Below are 25,826 nucleotides of genomic sequence, written 5' to 3'. Positions count from 1 at the left end.
CTAGCTGGGCAGGAGACATACCCTTCCACCCAAGTGATTTAATTCAGGGCAGTCACTAATGTGTAGTTTCTTGAGATGGGTGAGTTGTTGTATGCTTTATGGCAAAGAACACAATACATCACAGTGTTAAGCTTCATGCACTAGCCACTTGAACCAAAAGTCCGAACTTATGGAAAGGGCTATGCAATCTACTTATACACTTCAACATCCCCTCTTACGTGTGACGGGAAGGCGAGAAGACAAGTCAACACATGTAGAGAGGCAAAGAGGCAGCGGGAGGCCGGGCGCGGCAGGAGGCTGCGGGGAATTTAGAATAAATTGTGAAAGCCAGGATTTGAACTCGAGACCTGGGGCTCTGATACTATGTTAAGCTTCATGCACTAGCCACTTGAACCAAAAGTCCGAACTGATGGAAAAGACTAGGCAATCTACTTTATACACGTCAACACACAATACAACATGAGAAGCTCTTTGAGGGAGGTTAATTCACATAACCTTGTGAGTTGCCACATGTCTCGTAGATTTAGTCTTCAGAGAGGAGAGATGTTGGACGACCTTTAGTGAGCGGTGATCAACTAAGCATTTAATATGCAAACAAGTGAGGCTAGGTAAGTGCTGAAGCAACCTCTAATGCAAAGGTACGTTGCAGTTTTCAACTAAGGACATCTCCAACGGGACGATGCAAAGGGACGCTGAGCGACTGATGTCTACGCCGTTTCTATTCTTGTAGATAGTGTTGGGCCTCCAAGTGCAGATGTTTGTAGAACAGCAGCAAGTTTCGCTTAAGTGGATCACCCAAGTTTTATCGAACTCATGGAGATAGAGGTCAAATATATCCCTCTCAAGTAACCCTGCAATTACAATACAAGAAGTCTCTTGTGTCCCCAACACACCCAATACACTTGTCAGGTGTATAGGTGCACTAGTTAGGAGAAGAGATAGTGAAATACAAGTAATATGGATGATTATGATTGGTAATTGCAATCTGAAATAAAAATGGCAGCAAGCAAACATGTAGTAGAACTGGTTGTAAACGGTGTTTGAATGCTTGGAAACAAGGCCTAGGAATTATACTTTCACTAGTGGACACTCTCAACAATGATACCATAATTGAATACATAGATATTATCACTTCACTATGCTACTCTGAACCACTCATCGGTTGGATAACAAACACAAATTCACTGCGTAGGGCTGCATAAGCACTCCTTAAAGTTCGCATTCCCAATCTATGAACGCCCCACGTTATCACTTTGAGCATACAAAGATGGTACTAACTAGACATCACAATTCATAAGTATTTCTGTAAATTAAGCTTAAGAAACAAACACGGTGTGCACACCGTCACCTTCACACCGTGGGACAAGGTGTCCCCGGAGATCACATAATAAAACCACTTGAGTAGCACAATAGTTGAAGAATAAAATCTACTTATTCAACTAGATTACAAAGCTCATGATCACATAAAGATCACATATGGAGAGATAGATAGACCACATAGCTACAGGTAAAGCCCTCAGCCTCGGGGGAGAACTACTCACTCCTTATCATGGAAGTCGGCAACGACGATGAAGATGACGATGGAGTCGATGGAGATGATTTGTTTTCGATGGTTGATTCTTGTATCAATCATCGGTGATGCGTGAGTTGTAAACAATACTTTTTTGAAACCTTATTCTAATAAATGACCGTGTGCATCATCATGATGCAGAAGCGGGGATGTACCCATATCGAGAAAAAAAACGTGAACAGCCTAGAAATTATCTCACACAAAATCGGAGTGTACAAACTTTAAAAAACGTAGGATGAACTGAGGCGAGTTAAAAAGTACCGCGCGTAGGAGGCAGCCGAAACGGAGACCGCCGCCGCTGGATCCGCCGGCATCTCTTCTCCTTCCTGCCGGCCAAGGAAGACAACAAACCGGCCGGCGGCGCGAGAGGAGGTGCCCTGCTCACCTCGCGTCCTGCACTCCTAGTAGGCGTGCCTACCCGATGGAGGAAGTGGCAGAGGAACTCGTGGGTGGGGTTGGCGTGCGAGTTGTGGCGCGAAACAGATCAGCTGCTCAATGCTGCGCTCTTCCCTTTGCCCGGTGAGGACATGATGCGGCATGGTGGCGAGTCGTTGTTCGTTCTCCACCCCCATTTGAGTTCGTCGGACCTGCAGCCGGCAACCGGCCGGCATGTGGACTCTATGGACGACGACGGGAAGGACAACCGGCGTGTGCAACTGGCGAACTCAAGATATCGCTCTGTAAGTTTCTTCTTCCTTCCACAACATACGAATGGGTTTCTGAAGGTCGATAATATTTTTGCAGAAAATGAATGACGAGTATACATATTTTGAGATTCAGTTTCCAGTTTGTTATATATCATATATGTTCTTTTTCTTGAATGGTGTTCTGTTCTGTCAGGCTCGGACACTAGATGAGGTAGAATAAGGCTAATGCCCGAGCCACAACAACAGTCTGATTCGGGCATGCTCATTTTCTGTTCCCCTACCCAATGCACAAAACACTAGTACACAGTCAAATAGATACTGTATCACCAGATCATCACAAGAAAGTACCATGCTCTATAAGTGCTGAGCCAGTGTTGCATGCATCTTAATCATCAGGACAGGAAAGATGGATGACACAGAGAATACAAATTGTTTGGTTACAAAAAGGAGCAAACTAACAGAGCCCCCAGAGTTGCCACCCTTTCATCACGTTGGCATTCATGCTTTCTTTTAATCGAACAAACTATGGTAGAAATTATATCCCTCCAGATTGCAAGCAAGAATCATAATTCCACTTCTCGTGATGGTCCTCCTTGAACTCAATGAATCCAAATCGTCCTGAATGAAATCTTGCAATGTAATTCATGCCCTAAATTTTGCAGCCTGCTGTGTGTATAACCTGTCTAGGTCACAGTCCTAGGGAATATACTGCAAAATGAATAATAACAATAATCTTATTAACTTGGGTTCTAGTTCATATGAATGATAAGCTGTATACATAAGGCAAATGTTACATTCAGATAAATAAAAAGATGGTTCCAAGTGTGGCAGACTGGCTAGTACTGCAAACAAATCCCTAGGTTACTATGTTTATCATTCCATAGGTAGTGGCTACGACCAGTAGATGTACTCTGGAAACCAGAGAATTCATCTTTTCCTACCACTGTATTTTGCAAAATGAGGTGGTGTTTAACAAAAGGAAAATAGCAAGGCAAAGTATATGAATATGTAGACATAACTGCATGAAAGAATCCTCTGTAAGAAATGTATGAAAGAATAAACTCTAATATATAAGAAAAGGGGAAGAGTACGTAAAAATAAAATAAGATTAGTACTATAGAGAGCCAGCTTTGGTAGTACACGTACCTTTCCTCTTATGTGAGCCAGCTTCATCATGTTCTCCTCTAATTCACACCACTGCTTTAGGTCAGGGCAAGCATTAATATTTAGTCTTCGGAGGTTGGTGAGTTGTTCTATGCCCTCAGGCAGACACTTAATACCGTTACACCCCCAGATTAGAAGATCCTCTAGAGAGCTGGGCAGGAGACATACCCTTTCACCCAAGTGATTTAATTCAGGACAGCTAATAATATTTAGGCTCTTGAGACGGGTGAGTTGTTGTATGCTTTCTGGCAAAGAAGACAAGACTAAACATTCCGACAGGACAAGTTCTTTGAGGGAGGTTAATTCTCCTAACCAGTGCGGCAGAGATGCCATGTTTTTCCAACCGATCAGTTCTAGCTTTGTGAGTTGCCACATGTTCTCGTTCAGCCATTTTGGTAGCTCTTCCAAATCTTGGTCTTCTAGCCTTAGAATCTTTAGAGAGGAAAGATGTCGGATGACCTCTGGTGAGCCGGTCAGATCAACTGAGCCCAAAATAACCAAAGTAGTGAGGCCAGGGAAGTGCTGAAGCAAGCTCCACTGATGCAGAGGTACGTTGCAGTTATCAACCCTCAACTCCGTAGTTACCGCAGAAAAAGAGGAGGTGGCATTGGTGTGTGCTCCAGTACACTCTTCCCATGATGATAGCACATTAGCACTGTTTGATATCTTCCACTTTTCAGTTTTAGGTGGAAGCGGTTTCATCCTTAACATGGGGCAATCATGAATTTCCAACTGTCGAATCATGTGTTCCTCACCACTGGAGTATGAGGTGTTCCACTCTTCCAGGTTTGCCATGCCTCTGAGAACCAGATGCTCTAGGTTTGGTACTTGGTCAAGTACTAGCCAGGCTGGAAAGCTAACACCATTGTAACCACATATTTCCAACTTTTTCAATGTGCTTGGTGGGACCAAATTTTCCATCAACACCTTGTCATCCACAAATCTCTCACCATCCCTCGTCCACGCTAGTTCCAAGAACTCAAGTTTTTGCTTCCCCATCAAATTTATACGTTGTGCCTCTTCTACAGACTTCACATTTTCAAGTTCAGTTATCTTGAGCACCACAGGATCAATGTGTTGTAGCAGGACGAGGTTGCTACTAGAGTCACCATCACCAGGCAGCACCCCAAAGTATGGTAATGATATTGCATTGCTACCAAGCTGAGGGACTTTGGAGATATAGATACAACCATTTATATCAAGAATCTTCAAACTATCGATTGTACCTATACTTCCTGGTATCCTACGAAGAAATCTGCATTTTGAGAGGTTCAATGTACACAGCTTTCTCAGGTTACAAATACTTTCAGGTATACTCATAATACAAATATTAGCAGATAAGTCTAAATGCTCCAGATTGGAAAGATTACTGCATATATAGTTGATGAAACTGTCAATGTTATAGTTGTTGAAACTGTCGATGTTATCTTTAGTCGTCATTTTTAGCCTAGACACATTCAAATATCGGAGTTTGTTCACATCTGATGGCAGCAACTTGATACATGTACCCTGTAAATTCAAATATTGCAGATTGGAAAGACCAACCAAAGATTCATCCAGACAATCAATTGTACGGCAGTCTGATAGATCAAGATGCACCAAACTTTTTAGATTCTGAAATGACCTCGGCAATTCTGACATACTCTGACAACCTGACAAGTTTAAGTACTTGAGTTGAATGAATGTGCCCAAAGCTTCTGGGAGCTTTAGAAGACTACAGTGCTTTGAAGATAAGTTCAAATACTCAAGTTTGTTGAGGGCGCTCAAAACTTCTCCTTCCTGGCAACTTTCAAGATATGAGCTGAATGATAAGTTCAAATACTCTAGTTTGGATAGGACGCCCAGAGCTTCTGGCATCTCTCCAATGTTTAGGCAGTGAGATAAGTTCAGATACTGGAGTTGTGTGAGGTTCCCCAAGAGTAGTGATATACCTCCAACACGAGAGCAATTTGACATATCCAAATGCACCAATTTTTGTAGCCTCCTGAATGATTCTGGCAGTTTTGCAAGTCCTGAACAACCTGACAAATTAAGATACACCATACCTTCAATATTTCCAATTGACTCCGGTAGCTCCACAATTGTACGAGATCCATGAATGTCCAAATAGATTATTTTTGAGAGCTTGGTGATACTATCTGGAATCGTTGCATGTTGGACTCCTGGAGCATTAAGATACCTCAACTGCTTCAGTACACCAATAGAATCTGGCAACTTGTGTATGATGCACTCACTTAAGTCCAAGACACGCAAGGAATTAGCGGATGAAAATGCAGCATCATAAACTGTGCTTTTATCACACTTCATAAAACGGAGTGCCCTTATCTTGGATAACTCCGAGACCAATGGCTTGCTACAATCATCGAGTAATGCATAGTGATAGCAGCTTCCCTGCACATTATCGCCTTTGCTAATGACAAGAATTTCATTGTCCATGGCTGTCCTTGCTAAATCGTGCACCAAGTCATGCATGGTTAACAATGTAATATCTTCATCATATAGCTCGATATTCTGCAACAAAATAATCATTCCACGGCGTCAGATTCTTTAAGTCGATATATTTAAGACTATTTATGAATTAACTTCCTTACATTAATATATTTTTATCTATTCACTCCTTTATTAAGTAATATATTTTTTATAGGTCCTCCACTACTTCCAAAGTCTATTGGTCTTTCGGCTCTAAAACTATACTATTTGTACCTTGTGTCATAAAATTCTACAATTTTATTTATCATTCAACCCATTGTAAATTAGTTTTCAAAGACATGTCTTGATGTTTCGCGCGTTTTGCGCACTGACAGGCAGTTAATTATGGTTTTTTACAAAAATAAGAAATTTATGAAATGTGAGAATTTTAATCAAATTGGTAAAAATCATGTCACAAGATCATTTTTTATCACTCAAACCATTGTAAAGTAGTTTTCAAAGACATGACTGGATGTTTTACGCAGTGGGAAGTAGTTAATCATGTTTATTTTTGTCAAAAATACAAATTTTCCAAATGTGAGAATTTTAATCAAATTGAAGAAGAAAAATATCATGTTGCAAAATAAGTATTTCAACTTTAAAAACATAAAAGATCGTAAAATGTGTGTACGTAGTCACACAAATAGAACTGCCCTCCGGCGCCTTCACTCATCGTTGCATCTAGGAACAACGAGCTAGCACCGAGAAGAACGATGAGGCCTTCACTATGTCATCGCCCCGCCGCCTTGCCAAGGTAGGTGGTGTCCGGCCTCGGCATGAATGTGTGGTTTCGTCAACAAGCAGATGCCCTCCTCCAAATGAAGCAAGGGCGAGTCTAAATTTTTTACGGCGGCGACCAGAACGGCGGCAGCTGCAAAAAAAATTAAAATTATGTAGTGCCCATCTGTGGTGGTGTTATCCGTGTACTATGTTGGGACCATCTGGTTTCCAAGCGGACGAGCATCTCCACAGGCAGCCACAATAGCTACCCTCATAGGGCTATTGGGGCGTTGGGTACAAATGAACTCACATTGGCAGACCCACTAAAAATGGAGGATTCTAGAGCCAAATACAATAGCCGGCACCCCCATGCCAGCCACAAACGGCAGGGGTCGGCGTGGGGGTGTCGGCACCTACCGCCAAGTAGGATCTGGTAAGGTAGCCTCTCTTAGAAGCGATAGTAGCGGGCATCAACGATGTTTATTGTCCGCTTCGGTTCCCCAGGCAAGGACATCCATCCCTCACATGCATGTGTACACGCGACTCCCTATGCTAGAGTGAATGACGCACTGGACCGTTCATCTCCCGCCACATGCATTTAAGCGAGGTGTACTGTTCACCTCCCCTCACACCTTCGCTTCTCGCTTCCATCGCCGCCCAAAACCCTAATGCGCGCCGCAGATCCAGTCCACCGATGGCGTTCAACAGCGAAGGCAGCTGCTCCGGCCCCGGCAGGCCGAGCGTGACGTTCGACAAGGCCATTGTCCTCACGGAGAATGGTGTCCTCGTGCCGCTGGACACGACCTACTGAGTGGCTGGAAGATTAGCGGGGGGGGGCGGGTGGTGGTGTCAATAGAAGACGGGCGCCTGGAGGCGCTCATCGAGGAGCACCACGCCCAGCTCACCGAAGAGCAACGCGCCGACCTGAGCTTCGCAGTGGATAGCGAGCTCTGGCCGACCCTGTTCGAGGACAAACGGCAAGCAACCCTCGACTACTTCATCGTGTCGTATCCTCCGAGCGTCCACACGCCGGGCCCGCCGTCAGTGGTGGTACTGTCGTGGTATCATCACGGCATATGCCATAGGGTGGCTAAAGAGAGTGGTTCCTAATACGATCTACGGCGGTATCCGGATGCGGGTATGGGGACGAGCGACACGGCGACGTGCCCAGGTTCGAGGCCCTCCGGTGGAGGTAACACCTCTACTCCTGCTATGAGTGTATAAGCAATATCACAATACAATGGTGCTCCTTGAGCTGTATCCGGCTGCTCCTGGGAGGCTAAGGAAGACGATGTCTCTCTCACAGGGCAGCGCTAGAGCTAGAATGAGTATGGAATGATCGATCCCTTGCAAGAGAGGGAGTAGTGCAGCTTATATAGGCGCTGGCACTTTACATAGAAGTCCCTAGAACCTAGTGGCCGGCTCGGCCGGCTTCGGCTCCCGCTCCTTCCCAAGGCGTTGACGTCATGGAGCCGTTGAGGCGTAGTGGCCTGTCCCAGCCGCCTGCCGGAGTCAGCGGTATGGAGAGGAAGCGTCCCTGTCGCCATCATGTCCTGTAGCCGTACGGATCGGCACGAGCCATGATGGCCTGTCGAGCGAGGGGCACTGTTGCTCCACAGTGCCCCTTACTTTACGGAAGGTGAGGTCAGCGTGGACCTTTTGAACCCGGATCATCTACCCAGCTCCTTCTCCTGCAAGACTCGCCAGCCTCGAGTCGGTCAAGGGTGTAAGATCCCAGTCGGATATGGCTTGTAGAAGCCGGCCCAGCCACAGCGCAGATGGCCGTGGCCAGGCCGACTAAGACTCAGAGCCAGCCGACTCCCTAGGCAGCCGGCCACGGCTCCAGCCGGCTGCTCCTCAGCCGGCCTTTGCCGCGGGCCAGCCGGCCTGGAGCCTGCTGCTCCTTGTCTATTGCCCTACCCGGGGTCTTCCCCCCGACATTAGCCCCCGAAGCTGGCAAGGTCCCGCGTTAAGAGGGACCTAGGCAGGTTTTCCTGGCCTGTTTGAATCATCTTCTGTATTTATCTGATGGCACTCGGAGGGGCCGACTGAGAATTTTCATTCAGCCGGCTGCGCCCCTCATCCGGCTCGCTTCATCCGGCTGCTTGCAGCCGGACGCCACTTTGCTTCTGCGATCTTATTTTTTTATAAGTGTTGAGGATATCTCCACCTTGTTGGGAGAGTTTGGGGGCCGGATTGGAGAAATTGTCCGGTTCCGGCTTGGGTGCGCCGGAGTTTCCGCCGCCTCGGGTCCTGCGCCCGACTTGACCGGTTTGACGGCTAACTCCTGTTGCCGCCTTGTTTGGTCACATCACTGTCCCCTCCGGATCCCGTGTGGTCGTGGGCGACGTGGTGTGGCCGTTTCCAGTAACTGCCGCGGACGTGGGGTGGAGTTAAGGCGCAGTTAATCCGGCGACGTGGCCCACGACCGCCCACTTGCCCGTAACTGGCGCGTGGTAGGCGGCTATAAATGCCGCGGGGTGGTACCGAGGCGGCCACCTTGCCCCTTTCTTCTTCCTCGCGCCCGTGCTTCACCTCTCTCCTCCTCTCCAGTTTCTCGTCGCCCCGGTGGATTTCTCAAGCGTTTCCCTGGCGAACTCCGGCGAGCTGCTGCGGCCACGTTCCTCCGTCGATCCGCAGCCGCTGCACCGTCAAACCGGCGCCACGGGGCCTCGTGTGTCCACGGTACGTTCTTCGCCACCGCGCTCTCCTCCGGCGAGGAGCGGCTCTTCTTCGCCCTTCACCCTCTCGGTTTCTTGGAGCTCCTCCTCTTCTTCCTCGACGGCGGCAATGGCGCCTCCCAGTGGCTCGTGGGAGGGCTCCTACATGACGGAGGACGACATCGACCGCCTCGTTCGCCTCCGCCGGATCCCGTCGCAGGTGGTGACGCGGGCTCCGGGGACGGAGATCCAGCCGGACCCAGAGCCCGGCGAGCGCGTCGTCTTCGGCGCGCACTTTGACTGCGGGCTCGGGCTGCCGGCTTCCCCTTTCTTCCGGCGATTCCTGGAGTACTTCGGCCTTCAGCCGCACCATCTGCCGGCTAACGCCTTCTTGCAGCTTAGCTGCTTCGTGGCCTTCATGGGGCTACGCCGGCTTGTGGCCGGACATCGAGTTCTGGTGCCGGCTGTTGTTCCTGAAGGCCCAGACGGCAGACGACAGCCTGCGAGCCTGCGGGTCCGCCTCCATCTACTCCCGCCAGGGTACGCCCTTTCCGAAAATCCCCACGGTCGACTCCGTGAAGAAGTGGCAGCAGTCGTTCTTCTACGTGAAGAACGCGAACCCGGCGTTCGACTGGGTGAACCTGCCGGAGTACGATCCGGCGCCTCCGGTTGCCCGCAAGAACTGGGGCAACAACTTCAGGCCGGCTGATCCGGAGGCGGAGGTGAACGCCCTCTAGAACTACCTCCACGACTGCGTCACCGTCGAGCGGCTGTGCGCAGCTGACCTCCTTTGCTGCTACGCCTCCCGCCGGGTGCTGCCTCTTCAGGCACGCGCCCACAAGATCTGTCATATGTCCGGCCGGCTCGATCCGACCCGGACGTCCAAGCTGGAGCTCACCAAGGCCCAAGTCGCCAGGCGGGTCAACCACAATTCCCAGGCGAAGCTGCCGGAGAACTGGGGCTGGGGGATGGAGCCCTACAGCCGGCGCGAATTGCCACCCACTGTAAGTTTCTTCTTTTGGCCGAGTTCCGGCTTGCGGCTACGAGGCCGGCTTAACTTACTGCTGTTGCTGCAGAACTTTCCCCGGCGGCTGGCCGAGGATGGCGATCTGGCGCACTAGGAGTGGGCGCCGGACCATGTCGACCCGGCTGACGACGCCGGCGACGACGAGAACCTGGAGGCGCACGAGCCGGGGCATGACGACCTGCCGTCATCTTCGCAGCCACACGAGGAGGAGCCGGAGCCGGACGTGCCGGCCTCTTCGGTGCCTATTTCTGCGGTGCCGCTGGCGGCGAGGCCGCCTGCCACCTCGTCATCTTCTACGGCCGCGCCTCAAGGGCGGAAGCGGCCGACCGAACGAAACACCGCCCGGCTTGAGTCGAGGGCGAAGAAACAGCGCCGGGCGGGTCCGAAGCCGGTTCCGGAGGCAGCCGGGTAAGCTTTCTCCCATAAAATCTTGTTTGATTCCTTTTCTTTCCTTTCTTCTCATCTTCTTTTTGATTGTTTGCTTCAGGGCCGCCATCAAGTTTTCCCAGGGCGCCGGCTCCGGCTCGGCCCCTGGAGCGGACTCGGGGATGCAGCGGCGGAGGAGGGAGCCGACTCCGCAGCCTCCATCACGCCCACGCACGCCGCCTGTCATCCCACCGCCTGCTACGGGGGCGGGTCTTTCTTCAGCTGCACCTTCGCCAGGTGCATCCGCCTCCGGCCCTCGGGGCGAGCCGGCTCGTCGCTCCGGCCAGCCCACACTAGATGAAATGTTCCCGCGCCGCGTCCGGCTCGTGGACCCTGCAATCGGAGCCGGCAGGGGTGCGCATGGCGCAGCCGGAGCTGGCGGGATCGTTCCTCCCGCAGCCGGAGTTGGCGGGGCTGCGCCCGAGGTGGTCGTCTTGGACGCGGGCGCGGACGAAGCGCCGCATGTGCCCGACTCCGCCGTCCCCACCGGGCCAACACTTTCAACCACGCCGCCTCCATCTTCGGAGCCGGCGAGGGAAGAGCCGGCGGAGCAGGAGCCGGCGCGAGATGAGCCGACGGAACAGGAGCCGGTGCGCACGGCTGACGCCGACGCTAGGGCACTGGTGACGGCGAGGAGCCCGGCGCAGGCGCCACAGGGTCTTCATGTTGCCAAAGCCGCTATGCTGCTGAATGTGGTGTCCGCCCCCGAGTCCAGCCTCGGCTCAGCCGCCACCATGGAGAAGGACTGGCACCGGGCGGACGCCTGCGAGGTGACCAGCAGAGAGGGCCGGCCGGGGGTGGCGCCTGTGGAGATGTTCTTCTCCGGCTTCCGCGCCTTCGCCAAGAAGCAAGCCGCCGAGACTGAAGTCCGCCTGGCGCGGCTGGAGGCGGCCGAGAAGGTTAGTACATAACTGCGCTTTTAACTTTGGTATTATCCTGGTAGCCCTCCGAGGCATGGGCCGGCTGCTTGGAGCCGGTCCGGGTTTCGTTTAAGCACTCATCTTTATCTTTTCCTCAGGCGGTGTCGAATAGGCGGACCGCCTTGTACAACCGAGTCGTGGTCAGCTATCACAAGGCCAAGAACGAGCTAGCCAGCATGGCCCGAGAGCTGGAGGCCGCCAAAGGTATGGTTTCTTCTTTTGATTTGTTGTTTTTTGCTTTTTGGTTCATCCGGCTGATGGCTTGCGCTTGCAGCCGTCGCCGCCTTGGTCCCTCAACTGGAGGAGGATCTCCGAGTCGCCCGCGAGCAATGCGCCGAAGCCAAGGAGGCGGCCAAGGCCGCAGCTGCCACGGCGCAGGAGACGAGCAGGGAGCTGGCACGGCTGCGCCGGCTTGAGGCCAACCACGTCACCGAGCTCGAGGCTGCGAAGCAGGTCGGGCGAGAGGAGGTGGAGGCCCTCAGCAAGCAGCTGGAGGAGGTGAATCGGCAGCGCCTGGAGCTCCGAAAAGAGGTGACCTCCAAGTCTGAAGAGCTGTCGGCCACCGCCAAGCGATGGGTGGAGGAGATTAGCGCGCTCGACCGCGGCTTGGCGGGTGAGTCTTTACTTTTTCTTCCTTTCCTTCTTGCCGGCTTTCGGCTGTCGGCTGTCTACTTAGGTTGGCAGGCGGCAGCTGAAACTGCTTCAACCTTTGATATCTCCATCTTCAGGCTGGGGGCAGGCGGTTCTTGACGGCTACCACTAGTCTTCTTTTTTAGACTTCGATATCTCCATCTTCAGGCTGGGGGCAGGCGGTTCTTGCCGGCTGCCACCAGTCTTCTTTTTTATACTTCGATATCTCCATCTTCAGGCTGGGGGCAGGCGGTTCTTGCCGGCTGCCGCCAGTCTTCTTTTTTAGACTTCGATATCTCCATCTTCAGGCTGGGGGCAGGCGGTTCTTGCCGGCTGCCGCCAGTCTTTGCTTTACTTTGAAAATTTGCATTTTTCTGTCCTTTCCCCGGCTTGCGGCTGATACGGTTGGCAGGGATCTGCCGGCTGCTGTCAGCCGGATCTTCAGATTTTTAACTTGCTTTTCATTTTTGCAGCGGCTTTCCCGGAGGCGCAGGCGGCGGCACTAGAGGCGGCCGGCAGGGCGCGGGATGAACGCCGGCGGGCCACCAGCGAGCAGAGCTCGGACTGCTTCTCCATGGACGACTACCTGGCGTCCATGGCCGCCCGCGTGGAGCCGATCACCAAGTTGGGCTGGGAGCTGAGGAAGGCGGCCGAGGAGCTGTACCGGCTGCTCTGGCCAACTGAGACGCTGCCGGGGGAGCTAGCCAACCTTATCAAGTGGCTAGAGACGGCGCCTGACCGCTTCCTCGACTGGAAGGACTCGGCCGCGCGCGCCGGGGCCGACATGGCGTTGTCGTTTGTGCTCTCATGGTACAACGAGGTCAGCCTCGACCAGCTGGAGTTCCGGCGCGCCGACGTGGAAGAGAAGCTCCCTGCCGCGAACAAGACCGCCCGGCTCGCCCGTGCCTGCGCCATTGCCGCCTTCGTCGACAAGGGCGTTTTCGTCAATGATCCGAATTCGCCTGAGGACGACTCGGATGAGGAGTCCGAGGACGAGGAGATAGAGATGGAAGCCGCGCCTGATGCTCCTCCGGCTGGTCCTCCTCCAGCCGGCGCTTAGTTTCATCTGCTCATGTAATTTACTTTTGCAAGACAATTTGTTAAATCCCCGGGATGCCGGGTGCATGTGTAAGACAATATTATTATCCTTTTATTAAGTCACACTTTAATGTGTTTGTTAATCATTTGTGTGTCGGCTTGCTTTCTTCAGACTCGTTCGCTTTTTCCCATCCGCCCCACTCTTTGGCTTTGCCCTTGCCGGTCGTACGTCCGACTTGCGGTCCGTCGCCGGATCAAGAGCGTGCCACTGAGTGAGGCCAATAGTATTTCAGTCGGACGAGCCAAGTTCGGCAATCCGGCACTTTCATGAAAAGTTTGGGCAAGTGTCAATTCGCCTTCACTCTTTCCCTTGGTCGTTTTTCGCGTGCCGGCTCCTTAGGCATCTACCCCCGCCAGCCGGACAGCCGGGTTGCAGTCTGTAGCTGGATCGGGAGTCGGCTGTCAGGAAGCCGGTTCACGGTACTAAGCCGCCCACGTGAGAGGGTGCAAGCCAATCGGCGAAAGAAGTAGAGTACGCGAAAAAACTTGTTGAAGCCGGCGCTCTTGGCGCATATTTTTCATTGGCAAAGGTTACAAAAGGAGTACAAGGGATACATACATTCCTTCTCTCAAGTGTAAAATGGACGAAGCAACTTGACATTCCAGGGACGTTTAGTCTCCTCGTCAGTTTTGTTCGCCTTGTTTTTCTTAGCCTCTTGGGCATCTATGAGATAGTAGGAATCATTGCCTACCTCCTTGCTCACGATGAAGGGACCCTCCCATGGGGATGCTAGTTTATGCTGTCCGGTTGTCCGTTGGATCAGCCGGAGCACTAGGTCTCCTTCTCGGAATGCTAAGGGCTGCACCTTCCGGCTGTGATAGCGTCGGAGGCTTTGCTGGTATATGGCTGATCTGGACAGAGCCAGCAGCCGGGCCTCTTCGACCAAGTCGACTCCATCTTCACGAGCCTCTTTAGCTTCAGCTTCTGTGTATAGCTTGATCCTTGGCGCGTCGTGCTCGATGTCAGTCGGCAGGACGGCTTCGGCTCCGTATACGAGGAAAAATGGTGTGAAGCCGACGGAGCGGTTTGACGTGGTGCGCAGGCTCCAGAGTACGGAGGGCAGCTCTTCTATCCAGCAGCCGGCTGCTCGCTCGAGCGGCTCCACCAGCCGGGGCCGGATGCCGGCTAGGATTAAGCCGTTTGCCTTCTCCACTTGGCCGTTGATCTCCGGATGTGCCACGGATGATAGGTCCATTTGGATCTTCATCTCCCCGCAGTAGCGTTTGAAGATGCCTTCGGCGAAATTGTTGCCGTTGTCGGTGATGATGCTATGGGGGTAGCCGTATCTCACGATGATTTCCTTGAGGAATGTGACGGCTGTGGAGCCGTCCAGCTTCTTGATTGGCTTGGCTTCTATCCACTTAGTGAATTTGTCGATCATCACCAGGAGGTGGGTCATGCCGCCTCGGGCTGTTTTGAATGGGCCCACCATATCCAAGCCCCAGACGACAAAAGGCCAAGTGATGGGCATGGTCTTCAAGGCGGAAGCCGGCGTATGCCTTTGCTTGGCAAAGCGTTGGCAGCCATTGCATTTTTTCACCAGTTCTTCTGCGTCTCTTAGCGCAGTCGGCCAATAGAAGCCGTGCCGAAAGGCCTTGCCCACTATGGCTCTAGAGGAGGCGTGGTGGCCGCACTCTCCCTGATGGATTTCCCGTAGGAGTTCAATCCCTTCAGCCGGCTCGACGCACCGCTGGAACACCCCACTTACGCTGCGTTTGTACAGCTGGTGGTTGATGATGGTATAGGCCTTGGCCCTTCTCTCAATCTGTCTGGCTTGAACCCTATCATTGGGCAGCACACCATCGGTGAGGTAGGAGAGGAATTCTTGTGCCCATGATGGTACGCATTTTATTTCAAACACGCTGACCATCAAGGCCTCCATCTTCGGAGCTTCCGGGTTCGACTGCATGGTCGCCGGGTTCGGCTGTGGAACCGGCGGGTTTGGCTGAGAAGCCCCCGACTTGGGCTAAGAAGCCCCCGGGTTCGGCTGAGAAGCCCCCGGGTTTGGCTGAGAAGCCCCCGACTTTGATTGCGAAGCCCCCGGGTTTGGTTGTGGAGCCCCCGGGTCAGCCGGCACGAATATTGAATCCGAATCCGGCGACGGTGTGATGGATGGCTTGCGCAGGTGTTGTAGAGCCACACCCGGCGGAATTGCCTGCCGGTTGAGCCTATCTTGGACAAGGCGTCAGCCGCCTCATTGTTGGCCCTTGGCACATGGTGGAACTCGCACCCTTCGAAGAAGCCGGCTAGCTGCTGGACGTGGAAGCGGTATGATGCCATGTTGGCATCCTTCGCGTCCCAGTCGCCAGACGCCTGCTGCACGACCAAGTCGGAGTCGCCGAAGCAGAGGATGCAACGGACGCCAATCTCTTTGGCCAGCTTGAGCCCATGGATGAGCGCTTCATAATCCGCCACATTGTTGGATGCGGCGAAGTGGATCTGCAGGACGTAGTCCAGCCTGTCCCCCTTAGGAGAGGTGATGACGACTCCGGCTCCCAAGCCGGTGCGCATCTTCGAGCCGTCGAAGTGCAGCTTCCAGTGCGTGGAATCGGGCATGGGCGGCAGGTACTGCATCTCAGCCCAGTCGACGAAGAAGTCGGCTAGGATCTGCGACTTGATGGCTGTTTTTGGCTCGTAGTGGATAGAATGGGCCGCCAGCTCCAGGGCCCACTTGGCAACCCGGCCATTGGCATCCTTGCTGCCAATGATTTCCGCCAAGGGCGCCGTGGCCACCACCTTGATGGGGTGTTCTTGGAAGTAGTGCTTGAGCTTCTTGGCCGCCATGTATACGCTGTAGGTGATCTTCTGGTAGTGGGGGTAATTTTGCTTCGACTGGGAAAGCACCTCACTGAGGTAGTAGACTGGGCGCTGAACCGGCTGCTCCTTGCCGGCTTCCTTGCGCTCCACCACCAGGACAACGCTAACCACTCGGTTGGTGGCTGCGATGTACAGGAGCATCGGCTCCACTGAAGCCGGCGATGCCAAGACGGGCGCAGTTGAGAGCATGCGCTTTAAGTCGCGGAAGGCTTCATCCGCCTGCGGCGTCCAGCTGAAGGAGTTTGTCTTCTTGAGCAACTGGTACAGGGGCAGTGCCTTCTCCCCCAGCCGGCTGACGAAGCGGCTCAAGGAGGCCAGGCATCCGGTGAACTTCTAGACGTCCTTGAGGCACTGCGGCAGTTCCATCTTCTCTATGGCATTGATCTTCTCCGGATTGGCTTCGATTCCTCGCTGAGAGACGAGGTAGCCCAGGAGTTGGCCAGACGGCACGCCGAAAGTGCACTTGGCCGGGTTCAGCTTCATCCGGAATTTTCGCAGATTGGTGAAGGTTTCTCTCAGGTCATCAAGGAGGGTATTCCTCTCCTTGGTTTTTACAACGACATCATCCACGTATGCGTGAACATTCCTGCCGATTTGCTCTTGTAAGCATTTTTGCATGCACCGTTGGTAAGTGGCGCCTGCATTTTTCAAGCCGAATGGCATAGTCGTGTAGCAATAAGCCCCATACGGGGTAATGAACGAAGTCTTTATTTGATCAGCCGGATTCAAAGGAATCTGGTGGTAGCCTGAGTAGGCGTCTAAAAAAGACAACAGTTCACAGCCGGCAGTCGAATCTATGACTTGATCTATGCACGGCAGGGGGAAGGGGTCCTTCGGGCACGCCTTGTTGAGGCTGGTGTAGTCGACACACATGCGCCAGGAGCCGTTCTTCTTCAAAACCAGGACTGGGTTTGCCAACCAGTCCGGGTGCAGCACTTCCATGATGAAGCCGGCTGCTAGGAGCCGGGCGATTTCTTCACCAATGGCCTTCCTTCTTTCTTCGGCGAAGCGGCGGAGAGGTTGCTTCACCGGCTTGGCCTCTGGCCTGACGTGGAGGTGGTGCTCAGCAAACTCCCTCGGCACACCCGGCATGTCCCTTGGAGACCATGCGAAGATGTCCCGATTCTCACGGAGGAAGCTGGTGAGATCGCTTTCCTATTTGCTGCTCAAGCCGGCACCGATGGTGACGAACTTGTCCGGCTGCGCCGGGTCGAGCAGGATCTTCTTGGTGTCGTTGGTCGGCTGGAAGTGAGTCGTCCCAGCCGGGTTGCCCACAGCCGGCATGTCCGACTGCGCGGCCTTGGCCATGGCGACGGCGTCGTGGATGAGCTGCTTCTCAGCAGCTATGACCAGAGTCTGGGCCATCTTGGAGCTCTGGGTGGCGCATTCCATGGAGCGGCGATAGTCGCCGGCTATGGTGATGACCCCCTTTGGGCCCGGCAGCTTCATCTTGAGGTACCCATAATGGGGCACCGCCATGAACTTGGTCAGGGCCGGCCGGCCCAGGAGCGCGTGGTAGGGACTGACCAGGTCCACCACCTCGAACTCGACGTTCTCCGTGCGGAAGTGGTCCGGCTTGCCGAACATGACCTCCAGGGTGATCTGGCCGATCAGCTGGCACGAGTAGCCTGGCACGATGCCGTGGAAGACAGTGGGGGTGGGGCGGATCTCGGCCTCCTGGATGCCCAGCTTGCGGGCAGTGTCGCGGTAGAAGATGTTGATGCTGCTGTCGCCATCGATGAGGACGCGCGAGAAGCGCACGCTGCGCCGGCTTGTACCAATGGTGGGGTCGAGGACCATGGCGTAGCTTCCCGGCTTCGGCAGGACAGCCGGTGTGTCGCGGCGATCAAATGTGATGGCCTGCTCTGACCAGTTTAGGTACTGGGGGACCGGCGGCATGACCGCGTTGACTTCGAGGGAACGGCGCTGCTGGCTCGTTTTGTCCTCCGGCTCGGTGGTGAAGATGATGTAGGTGGCATCCTCAGGCAGGTACCGGCCGCCGTGGTGCACTTGGTTAGCCTCGTGGTGCTCGAGGTTGGCGTTCTCTGCGCCGGCTTGGCCACCCGGCCCGCCGGCTGGTGGAGGCGGGGGTGGAGGCGGGGTTCGCCGCTTGTCAGCCGCTTCATGAAGTGGCAGTCGCGGGTGGTGTGGTTGGAGGGGTTCTTGCCGCTGTGGTATTTGCACGGCGAGTCAAGCATTTGCTCGAAGGTGAATTTCGGCTTCCAGGGCCGGTCCTGTTTCTGGCGCCGGCTGCCGCCAGCCGCCGCGTGGTCCGACATGGCTGCCACATGGGCGGAGCCATATCGGCGGTCCGGCTGGTCGCTGTGCCGCTTGCCGCGGTAGTTGTCCCGCCGGCTGCCATGTGAGGCGCCCTCGGCCGGCTTGTGCTCGGCCGGCTTGTTGTTGTCCCGCCTGGATGGAGCCGGCGAAGCCTCAGCCGGAGCCTTGCCGGCTTCCTCAGCCAGCGCGTATTTGTCTGCAATGGCCATCAAGGCGGCCATCGTCTTGGGCTCGCTGCGGCGCAGCTTGTGCCACAGCATGGTGTTGGGCCGGCAGCCGCCTATGAAGAAGCTGATGGCCTGGATCTCGTGCACGCCCTCGCAGGAGTTGCGCATTTCGCACCAGCGCGTCAGTTACGCGCGATCCGTTTCGTCCGGGCCCTGCTTGCACATCTCAAGCTGCTGGGGGCGACCCGGCCGGCGATAGGTGCCGGTGAAGTTGCTGATGAAGGCCTCCTCAAAGTCGAGCCAGCCGTTGATGCTGCCACCAGGCAGGTTGTTGAGCCATGTGCGGGCGGAGCCGAGCAACATGAGGGGGGAGTAGCGCACAGCCCAGCGCTTGTTGCCTTTGGCGATGCCGACTGCGGTGGAGTAGTCCAGCAGCTAGTCCTCTGGCTTGGCAGTGCCGTCGTACTTGGGGGTGTCGCGCGGGAGCTGGAAGCCGTCGACCATGGGCTCGTTCAGGATCCGCGGCCCGAAGCACTTTGGGCCGGCTGGCCCTTCCTCTACCGCGATGCGGGATTCGACCAGCCGGTCGAGGCGGTCCCTGGCGTCTGCCGGCTCGATGCGCGGGCCCAGCCGGGAGTGGGCCGGCTGGCGGTGGCCACTTGCCGCTGGGGCCGGCCGGTGCGGGCGTCTTGGCGCCGGCCTCTCGGAGTCTTCCTCCTGGTGCCGGATTGGTGGTGGCCGGCTGCGGCCGCTGTTGCCGCTTCCCAGCCGGCTTGTCCGGCTAGAACTTGCGTGGGTGGCCCGGGAGTCCCGGTGCCGGCTTGGTGCTGGGGAGGCGGACTCGGTCGTGTCCCTCGGGATGTCCCTGTCGTTGCCTGCGGCACCACGAGCGTGGGAAGCTCTGGGAGCGGGGGCGTACCTGGGGTCCTTCGACTGGCGGGTGGCGGCACGCAACAGCTCAGTCACCCGCTCAGTCTGGCGGCGTAACTCTTCGCCTTCGAGGCGGTGCAGCTCTTCTGCGGCGGCTTCGGCCGCGAGCATGTTCTTGTCGGGGGTGTTGTAGAGGGGCAGCTCCGTGGACGGGGCCGGCGCTTCCGCGCCGTCGCGGTCGATCTCGGCGCCTAGGTCGCGGCCCCTCCGGCGAATCTGGCCGGCTCGGCTGGGGTTGTCGCCGCCTGGAGTGAGGCCGTGGGCGCGGTTGTACTCGCGCTGGGTGATCTCCCACTGGCGCTTGGCAGTGGCCAGCTCTTCGGCTTGCCTGAGGAGGAGCTGGTGGTGCGCCTCCAGGTCCTTCTCGATGGTGGAGGGGTCGGCTCCTGCTGTGAGCGGGGAGCTCAACTTTGCCCGGACTTCTTCCAGCCGGGATGGTGGTGGTGGCGCTTTTGCGCCCGAGCCGGATGCGCCAGCCGCGGTGGTGCGCTCCAGAGTCGGGCCGCGGACGCGCGTGGACTTGTCACAGGCGTCATCGCCGGTTGCCATGACCTCCTGGATGACGCAGGGGTTGGCGGCGCTGAGGCTGGCGCCGGCTCCAAGAGGAGGGCTTGCGCAGCGCAGGATCTGGCGCGGGTAGCGCGGTGGTGAGACGATGGCGACGTAGACGTCGAAGCCGCCGAAGCTGATGACGCTGCCGCCGGCAGGGAATGGCCGGTCGGCGAAGCAGCCAGCGTTGTCGCTGACGCAGTCGAGGGAGCCGAATCTCCAGATCAAGCCTGAAGCGACCCGCTAGCCGGTGGTGATGGTGAGGCCCTTCCGGATGAAGACACCGGCCGGAGATGCTGAAGGCCCCACGGTGGGCGCCAAATGTCGTGGTATCGTCAAGGCATATGCCATAGGGTGGCTAAAGAGAGTGGTTCCTAATACGATCTACGGCGGTATCCGGATGCGGGTATGGGGACGAGCGACACGGTGACGTACTCAGGTTCGAGGCCCTCCGGTGGAGGTAACACCTCTACTCCTGCTATGAGTGTATAAGCAATATCACAATACAATGGTGCTCCTTGAGCTGTATCCGGCTGCTCCTGGGAGGCTAAGGAAGACGATGTCTCTCTCACAGGGCAGCGCTAGAGCTAGAATGAGTATGGAATGATCGATCCCTTGCAAGAGAGGGAGTAGTGAAGCTTATATAGGCGCTGACACTTTACATAGAAGTCCCTAGGACCTAGTGGCCGGCTCGGCCGGCTTCGGTTCCCGCTCCTTCCCGAGGCGTTGACGTCATGGAGCCGTTGAGGCGTAGTGGCCTGTCCCATCCGCCTGCCGGAGTCAGCGGTATGGAGAGGAAGCATCCCTGTTGCCATCATGTCCTGTAGCCGTACTGATCGGCACGAGCCATGATGGCCTGTCGAGCGGGGGGCACTGTTGCTCCACAGTGCCCCTTACTTTACGGAAGGTGAGGTCAGCGTGGACCTTTTTAACCCGGATCATCTACCCAGCTCCTTCTCCTGCAAGACTCGCCAGCCTCGAGTCGGTCAAGGGTGTAAGATCCCAGTCGGATATGGCTTGTAGAAGCCGGCCCAGCCGCAGCGCAGACGGCCGTGGCCAGGCCGACTAAGACTCAGAGCCAGCCGGCTCCGTAGGCAGCCGGCCACGGCTCCAGCCGGCTGCTCCTCAGCCGGCCTTTGCCGCGGGCCAGCCGGCCTGGAGCCTGCTGCTCCTTGTCTATTGCCCTACCCGGGGTCTTCCCCCCGACAGGTACAGGCACACCATCAAGTTGGTGCTGGCCTACTACGGCTACGTGCACCCAGCGCCGCGGCCTGCGCCTCACATCTTCGGCGGGGCGACCTCACACTCTTCTTCGTCGTGCACCCCTCCATCGCCACCGGCACGCTACTCGTAGGGTTCCTCGTGGCATGGGCGCTCTGCCAGAGCCGTCGCATTCTTGCAGCCCAAGCCAGAGCGATGCACGTCACCGCGCTATGGGGGCGTCGCATTTCGGCAGCCCAAGACAGAGGGGCGCTCGCCACCGTGCTATGGGGGCATCGCGTTCTGGCAGCCTAAGGCAGAGCCGCGCTCGCCACTAAGGGGCCGCCTCTTCCTCCGCCGCTCCAAGAAGCAGCAGCTACCAATGCCACCGAAGAAGGAGGTCCACCACCCCAACGATCCTGCGATACCCTGGCCAGAGCCAGGCACTCCGTGCATCGTTTAAAATTCCTCCGGTGGCGATGAAGGGCTTCAGCGAGGTGTGGTCGGTGTGGGATTACGACATGGTCGTCAATCTGGAGGAAGACGACGACTCGACTTTGACTTCGACGACTTCTCCCACTAGAGAGATTTAGTCTGTTTCAATTTTCGTTCAAATTTGTAATGTAAACCTAAATTTGAAAGAAAATCGCCGTCTTTGTTTAGTTTGTCTGAATTTGTCTCGTCCCTTTAAAAAATAGGTGCGCTGGTGTAGGCAGAACCTCCCCAAATGGAGGGCGCGAGTGCTGGCGCCACCAATAGGGCGTTGCCGGTGCCTATTTGGGCCGCGCCGGTAGAGATGCTCTCACATCTGTTTTTCATGAAGGTTGCCAATTATGGGGATTGTTCGAGACGGTCCCCAAAAATCACTGATAGCTATATATGTAGTAGTGAATCAATGTACGTTGGAGCATATTCACAACTGAAGTTTTTACGTCGTGCATTTAAAAAATAAGGGTTAACTTCTCAAATGAAGAAATTATGGTGGACATTTCCTACAACTTGATATTACCTTTTCATGATGTCCACAATAATATACAGTACTTGAATGTTTTATTTAACTAGCATGCCGCAGTAGAATCAAATATCTAATGTTATATGGTTGTGCTATGGCCCGTGCACTAATATGAAAATGGTCTTCGTTTATCCATATCGACCAGGCCATGCGATCTTTTTAAGTAGTTTTTTTAAAAAAAATTGTTTAAGCAACAAAACTATGATGCGTTATGCTATCATATATTTTATTTCAATACCTTACATTCTGTGTATTTCACAAATGTGCACCAAAATCCTATGCACTATATACTTTTTTTTGCAGGGCTATGCACTATATACTTGAGTTTCCCTACACCAATTCATACAAAATAACAAAACTTTTCAATTGTGTAAGGTGTGCATAAACTCACCGATGGTGAATTTGAATGTTCAAGGAAAGAGAGTCCCAAAAGCTGACTAATGCATCTCTCACCAAGTTGCCAAGTAGAGAAACCAAGAGAAACCCACTGGTGAATAAGCTCATCTTTAACTATCTTGTGACCTTTAGGAAATATTGCACAATAGGCAAAGCATAGCTTCAAATACGATGGCATAATACTATAGCTTAATTTCAAAGATGCAATCACTTGTGTAGAAGATGTATCTTTCAAAGAAGATACAGTCCATATATTGCTATCCCTCAAGGATTCCCACTCATTAAAATTTATATATTGCAGCGTGTGTCCAATTGATTTAGCTGCTAAAGCCATACCACCACACTTCATTGCAATAGCCTTCCCTGTCTTCTCTGTATGTTCTTTGCCACCTCTAGATTCAAATGCACTCTTTTGCTTTATTATAGACCAGCACATGTCATCGGTCAAAGCTTTTATTTTGTATGGTGGGATTGTATAAATTTTTCTTGCTATGCCTTCATCGCGTGTGGTTACTATAACAACCACATTACTGTCCTTCCCAACCTTTAGCATATCGGTTAGGCTTTCCAGATGAAAATCCTCGCCCTCCCAGAGGTCATCTAAAACAATAAGAATCTTCTTACCAGCAAGAAGCTTTTGAAGGGATTTGTGTATCATCTGAATTTCAGTGTACTCACTCTCCTTCACTCCTCCTGATAGCTGTGATATTATAGAATTTCCAATATGATTCAAATCAAATGTTTGAGACACATAAACCCACACCTGAGAGTATTCTTTGAACTGGGAACTATTATAAACCATTTTTGCCAAGGTGGTTTTGCCAATGCCTCCAATGCCATAAATAGGAAGGATTGTGATGTCTTCTGTCATGCTCTGAAATAAAGAAGCCAATATTTCATCTTTATCATCGGTCCTCCCAACAATCTGTGTCTCCATGATTGACGATGTTTCCCTTATATTAGTAACCTTCAGCTCATTGGCATTAGTGCCTTGTGTTAATTTAAACATTTTGTGTTGATCTGTTATCACCTCTAGATCCTCCCTCATCTTCTCCATCCTATTGGCCATTTTAATCTTGGGACCAATTGTGAGACAGGGGATCATAATTCCCAAATACTTTTTGAAGGACCACTGCAAGACAACTGATTTCTCAGTAGTGTGAAATTACAAGTAGCACAATATTGTATTGCAAATGCACTCAGGTCAATTGGCCACTTCTTCAATCTATATCAAATATTGTTTCTTATTTTGTAAAGATGCACAAAATATGCTATTGCTATAAAACTGTAAGAAATCAAGATTCAGAATGTAAAAGTCCTACTAAATTTTAAAACATAAATGATATCTAAAAAGTGTTTCATCTGAAGATATATAAATTAACTTACTGTACTACAAACCTTTGACATGTAAATTAGCTCTAGCAAGTTAAGGAACCAAAATCACATGAAAGAGCTGGGTTTTCTATTACTCCTATTACTAAAGAACTGATCACCATACCTTCCGTGCAGACGGCTCGGTGTCGGCCTCAAACTCGTCAATCATGTCAGAGATGACATACATGAAGTCTTTAAGCCTCTTTAGCCAAAGACGCGTTGATTTATCCGTGATGGATCTCCTCTCGGCATCCTCAAGGACGGCATCCACGGACTCGAGCGCCATCTTCATCTTCTTCATGTCCTCATCGAAGTTCTTCTGCAGCGTGATCTGGCGTCCGATCGCTAAATCGATCTGGTCACCCACCACCTTGAGGATGGCAGCGGCAAGCATGCCGCCGAGCTCCGCCATGGGTGCCGCTGGTTGTGCAGAATTGGGTGGGGGTGGGTGCTAAAGGTCGTGGGAGGCAGAATGGATTTTGGGTGACCGCAATTGCATTCTATGCAAGTCTGTCTTTCCTTACCTTTTGTGATTGTCACTGAATAGCTGTAGGAATCTTTGCTAGGAGTAGGAAGAGAGCAAGAATCAACTCCAAAGCAAAAAGGCTACGTAGAATGGAAGCCAACTAAAGTAGAATAATGAACCGATGCCAAAGCCATCTAAGCATGACAAAGGGATACCAAGGAACGAATATCATTTCGTAGTTCTTTCCTAATAACCGGAAGTTCAAATAAGAAGAGAAGAGTTTTCTTGGGCTAAAAGCAATACTAGTTCATATTCTGTGCCTGACTGCCTGGTACTGTAGAAGTTCCATTTTCATATTTTTTAGTGTTTTTCCCGGAAATCCATGGTCTGACATCTGGTACATGAGGCAGAGGAGGACTATCTCCTGTAGATTTTTGAGGCAGATCGACCTCGTTGTCCATCGTCCAGTTCGAGTCATTGTATCATCGGTAGTCCAATAAATGAAATTAAGACTTGAGTACAAACTCTAAAGTTCTCAACCCATAAAACAGTCTTAACTGCACGATTCTTCTGCAAAGATCAAACCAACTACGAACTGCACCAAGAATTGCAGGTTGCATTGGCATTAGTATCAACACCTGCAGTGCAGGGCGATGACCGGTGTGATGTTTGCAAGGTGGGGTATGCTTTGGGATGTTTTTGCGTAAGAAATCTGTAAGGCGATGACACTAGTGGAAGTGTACGTACGGTATGAGCTATCTCTGTCAGGCTGGGACATAAGAGCAACAGCCTGGAGCCTGATGCTCATCTTTCCTTCCCCTAACTAATGCAGAAAACTACTCTGGACACGGTCAAGCAAATAAAAGTGTTAGGCATACGATGCATTGCTCCGAGATTCGTTGCAAGCAAGTATCCGGAACAAATTCATTTAGTCTAGCAATTATCCATACAGAATTGCAGGGCTTCGTTGCAACCGTAATGGATGACGTGCCATGCTCTCGCTCAAGGTTCCTTGAGAAACAGAGCGCACGGGAGCGGCAACGCGATTTGTTCCCCACCGGGTGAATCCTAGCGCCACCACAATCTCCATCCCCTGCTGCTTCAACACCGCCGTCTCCGACGCCACCAGACCGCCCCCGAGCTTGAGCCCTCCTACTCAACCTCGCGCCGCCGAGTCCCTGACCTCCTCCGTCCCCGTTTTCCTCCTCGCCGCCGGCCACAGTTTAGGCCCCGAGAGAAGCTCGGGCCGTCTCCTCCGCCCCAGGCTTGCTTCATCCCGTGGGGCTCCTTCGCATGGTGCTGC

General features: G+C 53.3%; 1 protein-coding gene across 1 annotated transcript; it reads right to left on the bottom strand.

The window, feature by feature from the left end:
- Window positions 1-2,966: 2,966 nt before the first annotated feature.
- On the bottom strand, window positions 2,967-24,469 carry LOC124648132 (disease resistance protein RGA2-like). Its single transcript, XM_047187945.1, has 7 exons — window positions 24,182-24,469; window positions 22,928-23,815; window positions 22,679-22,843; window positions 4,837-5,892; window positions 3,550-4,542; window positions 3,364-3,477; window positions 2,967-2,987 (listed from the first exon to the last, which is right to left on the bottom strand). Exons 1-7 carry the CDS (start codon window positions 24,467-24,469, stop codon window positions 2,967-2,969), a joined length of 3,525 nt encoding a protein of 1,174 aa, XP_047043901.1.
- Window positions 24,470-25,826: the final 1,357 nt, after the last annotated feature.

This window comes from Lolium rigidum, chromosome 4 (assembly GCF_022539505.1).
Source record: "Lolium rigidum isolate FL_2022 chromosome 4, APGP_CSIRO_Lrig_0.1, whole genome shotgun sequence".
Taxonomy (NCBI): Eukaryota; Viridiplantae; Streptophyta; class Magnoliopsida; order Poales; family Poaceae; genus Lolium; species Lolium rigidum.
Note: the sequence above shows the minus strand (reverse complement) of the source record. Positions and strands in the feature narration are given on the sequence as shown.